Raw genomic sequence first — 6000 nt, 5'->3', positions numbered from 1 at the left:
TTCAATAAAGAATAAAAATTCAAGTAGGCTTCATGCAAAATACGGAAAAACCGGGACACTTTTGCTGAAAAGTCGGGACAGCCCCAAGAAAACAGGAAATACCGGGACTGTCCCGGGAAATACGGGACGTATGGTCACCCTAGGTATGATGATACGTATAAGTAATTAGCTCAGCTGAGTGAAGGCATTCTTCAGTTATGACATATTTTTAACTAAAAATGAATTCCTTATTTGGAAGTTTTTATTTTAGAAAATCTCTCCTTCCTTCCTCCCCCCCCCCCCTCCCACATGGAATCGGGTCCCCTCCACGGTTTGCGCACCAATTGTCAATTACACGAACAAACTGACAGTTACTTTTAGTTCATTTAAAAGTTACTAGATGTCAGCATCTATTCCCCCATACTGTAACAAAGTTAATCTATCGCTAATAGATGGCAGCAAAGTCTTTACAAATATTAATGCTTTAAAATTTTGCTTTCTTCAAGATTTGAATTCATTTAAGGAATACAAAATTGAATATTCAAATTATATTGTTTAATAAATAAAACAAAGAAAGATGTTGTCATTACACACACGTGTATACCTTTCTTTTAAAACGGACTGAAATTCGACAGACCACATGCAAGGTCACAAACACTGTGATGAATAATTTCAATGTTATTTTTGAGAATTTATGTCATTTGAAAATCAATTTTAAAGAAATGGTATAGATTATAATAATATTTAGCAAATAAAATTACTAAATTAAACTTTTTATGACTGATTTAATAAAACGGAAAAAATCTACACATCCACTGATTTTATCAATCATATATCCCGTTATGTTCCCAAACTATGAACTACCGTTGTTAAGCGTGATTTGATTGGTTTAAATATCAGGTGGGCATGTCCGTCTGAGGGCGATTGACGCTCCAGCCGCAGGATTTGTTTACAAACCGTTGTTATCAATCAACGGTCGTGTTTGGCGCTCGGTCGGAAATCTTCCCGCAGACGATGTTTGCGGTATTTTTCGATGGTCGTTTCTTTTCTTAACGGAAAGACATGGACTCGGACGATAACCTGGGACCGATGGAAATCGTGGTGCTCGACGAGGACGATGATTCCAATAATTACATTGGCGAAGAAGCCATGGAGCCACGGGTCAGGATATACGCTGTATTATTTATTATTGTTATTGAGTATTAAATATACCTTAGAAGTCCACTCCGAGCGATCCACCAAGTAGTGTCCTGTCAAATTCGAGGGAGCAGTTTTTGATGACAGATTCAATGAACGCCATCGGGTGCCCACCACATACTAGACCGGGGGGGGGGGGGTCAGGGTCTGTGGGTCTAGTCCTCAGTGAAATGTGGGGGAAAATAACATACAGTGGAGCAGTGTGATTCTCAATCTGATGGCCTAGGGTTCTGGGGTATTCCAGGAGTAGGGGCACGGTTAAAATTCAGATAAAAGGGGGAGCCACAACTGGGGGGGGGGGGGCTCATAGAGCTGTGAAGAAATAAAGCTTTCAAATGAAATATGGTGGAGAAAAATGCAACTAGTTTCAGAATCCAGTACAGCTGTCCATAGAACCAGGGCCGTCTTAGCCCGCATGACCAGGGGGGTCTCATGATATACATTGGGGGGAACGCATGAAGAGGTCTGTTACTATGATTTCCTATTGTAAGTATGTAATCTGTTATTCCAGCTGGGGGGGGGGGGGGAAATCGAACATCACTTAGCCTGGGAACCAACAATGTTTAGACAGCCATGTGTAAAACCCCTTACAAAGAAGCTCGCTGAATTCTTGCTCATGCTGATGTATTGGGCGGTTCGATTTATGGTGTAGTTCATTAGATCGTTCTGTATTTTAAACAGTACCTATTTTGGCCGTATAATAAGGCACTCTGGAGTGATGATCATTCCCTCCCCTCCTAGACAGGTGACTGGCCCAGGGCTCTAAGGATCGATTCTATTTATAAAATTTCTGTTTGTTATAAATTTACTTTTCATTAAATTGAATTTGATAAGTAGAAAGGGTTTTCCTCGTAGATGAAAGTTGGGGGGCTGTGGTCCCTTTCACATACATGGGGCTGACAGGGCTCTAGTCTGGGGCCCCAAGATGATTCTTATCATTTTTTGTTTTTCACTCTAAATTCACTATAGAGGGCATGTGAAATATCTGGTCTGGGACTAATCGCTGCTTAAAGGGTTCTTAACCGGCACGGTATACATTTCTAAAACCACTAAAGCTGCCCTCTTCACACTTTCAGATAACCTGAGTGGTGACTCGTGGCATATTTACAGATGATTTGAGTTGCTCACAGCACACTTTGAGATCACCTAAGTGGCTGTTGGTACACACACATTTCCTGATTACTTAAATTATCAGAGAGACTCTTCCAAATCACTCAGCGGCCCGTGACACATATATTTAGATCATTCAAGTGACCTTTTGCACATTTACAGATCACTTTCATGTCCTGCAGATGGACTAGAGCACTTAAGTGACCCATGGGACAGTTCCACATCACTCACGAGATCTGTGAGACGTTTTCAAATTAATAAAGTGGCTCTTACACTCAGTGCCGTCTTAAGGCATGGGCCCACCCAAGCATGGCCCGGGGGCCTCAAGAGAAAAGGGGGGGCCTCATGAAAATGGGATCTGGTTGACAGGGTTTAAGCTACGGTCGCATTTTTTGCAAAATGCGAAAGAAAATCGTAGAATGCGAAAAAAGTAGTAGCCACTTTCGCAAAAATGTGTACAGGAGGTAGGCAACCAACCATCAATCATTACATTAGGGGACATTCAATTATTACGTTAGCATCAGGGGGGGGGGAAGGGGGTTTTGGATTTGCTGACTTTTTATGACAAGGGGGGGGGGGGTTTGAAGGTTGCTTAAGTCATCAACCACCCTTTTTGAAGATATGAAATACTCTAAGCTGCTAACTAAATTTTGCTGACAAGGGATGGAGGGGGGTCAGTGTTTTGCTGTACTTTTGCTGGCAAGGGGGGAGGGGTCAAAAATGGCTAAAAATCTGCTGATGTAATACTTGAATGGCCCCTTAGCATCGTAGCATTTTGCTAAAGCTTTTCCTCCCATTTTCGCTTTTTTACGAAAGGAATTTTTTTATCCAGCTGGTAAACCCTGCTGGTTGAGATTTTCGAAAATTTGCCTGGTAGAGCCTCAGAAAAATCATTTGGCCCGAGGGCCCATGATGCTGTTAAGACGGCCCCTCTTACACTCTCATAAAGGTAGAGCTCCCCTGTGTTAAGGCAACAAAGCAAGTCAATGCATAATCTATTCTATATATCCTGTATGGGTCATTCCAAGAAAAAGTGTGCTTTCCACATTTCTTAAATGAAAAATTCAAAGTTCAATTTTCAAAATAAAATTGATCTCAAATTACAGCCAATGACTTAAAGTGTAATATTTCGTGAATGTTTTTCAGTTTTATTTTGTACTAATATTTAATTTTTTGGGTTTTATGACTGAAAGTCATGGATTTTGTCCACTCTGTGAAGAAAGCAAATATCGCTCTAAAAAAAGATTATATTATTTCTGCTGTTTTTATGTCTTAAAATAATGAAATCAGATTATTTCTTACACATGTGTTAAAAAAAAACAGTTTACATTTTTTTAAACTTTTTTTTTCTGTTGTTTCGAATGCTTTTCATTATTTTTTCAAAATAGCACACAGAAAAGTTTTTTTTACATATATTTAGCCACTCAAAATTACGGGCCAGTAATTTATAATTTAACTTATTAGTTTGAAGCGTTCTTATATTTTTCTGCCTGTGAACTGCAAAAATGCTTCCCATAACCAAGAGTGGACACCATTGTAACAGAGTGCACAGAAATTTTTGAGAGAGAAAGATATTTCAAATATTCTATATAGGCCATGCGAATACACTTTTATTTTCTCAAAAATTTTATACAAAATGTGATGAGTGACCCAGAAACTCCTCTTTATAAGCTTTGAAAAACGTCCACCCCATGACCAAATTCTACAAACATGCCCCCCCCCCCCGTAGTTTTAATTTTGATGTGGTAAATTGTTTTTAAAATCTGGTCGCAGTGGACACTATATATTATATCATCATCAGGATGATTTTCCTTTTACTTCAAAATTTTTTGTTGAAATGGAATAGTATTTGTATGTTGGTATATATCTCGTTTTGATGCCTCTCACATTAGTGATCCAGAGTCGACCCGGGGGGGGGGGGAGAATTGGGCCTGGAAATAAAAAGTATAGGGAAATAATGGTTCTGTCCCATAAAACACAGAATGTATTGTCATAGAACGATCTCACTCGTGCTAAAATGCTTCTTATGACGCATGTTCCTGGATCTGTGCTTGGCAGTGATTTTAATAATCTGTACTACTTTACTTTCGTATTTGACTGGAAAAATAACATGATGGAGAATGTAGTAAAGGGTGTAAATTGAATAGATAACTTATTAAATTTAATCCTTCGAAATCTTTTAACTAAGAAAACTTTACTGCTAATCATAGTTTCCATTCTGTTGCGTTGCTTGAGTTTTTGGAAGATGTAACAGAGTGGACAAATTTGCCTGAATTATTATTTTTTCATTATAAATTTAAATGATTGATGAAAACTTTTTTTTCATGTATATCTCCATGTACTATAGGCTATCACTTTATGTTGATATAGATGAAAAAAAATCATAATTATTTATGATGATAATGATGTAACAGAGTGGACATCCGACAGAGAAAAATCTGGTACTAAAGACATAAAATAAATATTAAGTCATTTTGCAAAAGTCAAATCCCAAATTATTGATCAAGCATTAGAAGTAAACCTTTCAATGAGCTCAAAAGTGTTATTAGATTTAATCTGGTATAAAAATACATTTCCCAAATGACCGTGACAAAGTGGACATCTTAAAATGGGAAAAATTTCGGGACACAAACTAAGAAAAAAAAAAATTTTCTCAAAATTTTACTGTCAGTTTTATTCATCTATGGCACATATATAAAATGTGATTCCAAGTTTTCTGCCAAAAAATTCCAGATTTGCACCAAGTCTATTTGTTTAACACTTTTTTTGAAGCTGGGACAGCTAGATTTTGACATTTTGCTACAAACAATGATTTTTAAAAAAAGTTAAATACCATCTGAAACAAATTAAGAAACACTGCATGACAGAGAATTTAATGAAATACTAGAAAAAAAAATTAAAATTTACTACGAGAGTGCTCTGGAATTTTGAAAAAAAAATTACAGTCTCGGAAACAGTTTTTTCGCCCATATACCTTGTGTAAATTTTATATGAAAAAATAATTGATGGCTGCGTGACCAAACTGATGATAGGTCTATGACTTATAAAGATAAAATTCTCATAGTTTCATGTGTTTATGATTGCGATGAAATGCTTGTGGCCTATTGACAAGTGGGCATGACATGATTATAATGCATGTGCATCAGATTTTTGTCATTTTATCTAGGCCCTTAATCTGTTCGAAGAAGTTCTTGAGGATGTCACAGAGAGGGTATTGGCTTCGCTAGGGCCAAACGAGGGTTCGCTCGGACAGCATATAGAAAGGTTTGATGATGTCGAATCAGCAAGAGACAATGACGATGAAAATGATCCCGATGAAGAGGATGACAATCATGCGCTTGAAGAGAGACATTCGCCTGTGAAAGAGGCTGCAGCTGCCGCAGATAACTCTGCTGATGAAGATGGGCAGGTAAATGTCTAAATTGCTATACAAAATAGTCTATTTACGTCATTCATATTACAGGAACAAGAAAACCATCATAAATACACTGGAGTGACATTCAAGTTACACATGCAACTCTTTCAACATGCACCAATTTGTTTACAAATTCATTCAAAAGAATGTTTACGAGGTGAATGAATGGTTGATTAGTAGCAGTTTTTTGCACATTTCTCAAAATGGCAAATGTACATGTTTTGATGTCATGGCTTTGTTTCACATAAAAAATTAATGTGATCAAGTAACTTGATCTTGAAGATTGATATCATATTCAT

General features: G+C 37.4%; 1 protein-coding gene across 1 annotated transcript in view; it reads left to right on the top strand.

The window, feature by feature from the left end:
* The first annotated feature begins 927 nt into the window (after positions 1 to 927).
* LOC149078476 (E3 ubiquitin-protein ligase RFWD3-like) overlaps positions 928 to 6000 on the top strand; it is a 42100-nt gene continuing 37027 nt past the window's right edge. Inside the window, exons 1-2 of the mRNA XM_089240589.1 lie at positions 928 to 1140; positions 5453 to 5695. Coding sequence (XP_089096715.1) covers positions 1042 to 1140; positions 5453 to 5695 — 342 coding nt within the window. The 5' untranslated portion in view covers positions 928 to 1041. The remainder of the gene's footprint in view (positions 1141 to 5452; positions 5696 to 6000) is intronic.

The sequence above is a fragment of the Pholcus phalangioides genome, unplaced genomic scaffold (genome assembly GCF_987345545.1).
Source record: "Pholcus phalangioides strain wild (caught in Gottingen) unplaced genomic scaffold, Ppha-v1.0 ptg000013l_1, whole genome shotgun sequence".
Lineage (NCBI taxonomy): Eukaryota > Metazoa > Arthropoda > Arachnida > Araneae > Pholcidae > Pholcus > Pholcus phalangioides.
Note: the sequence above shows the minus strand (reverse complement) of the source record. Positions and strands in the feature narration are given on the sequence as shown.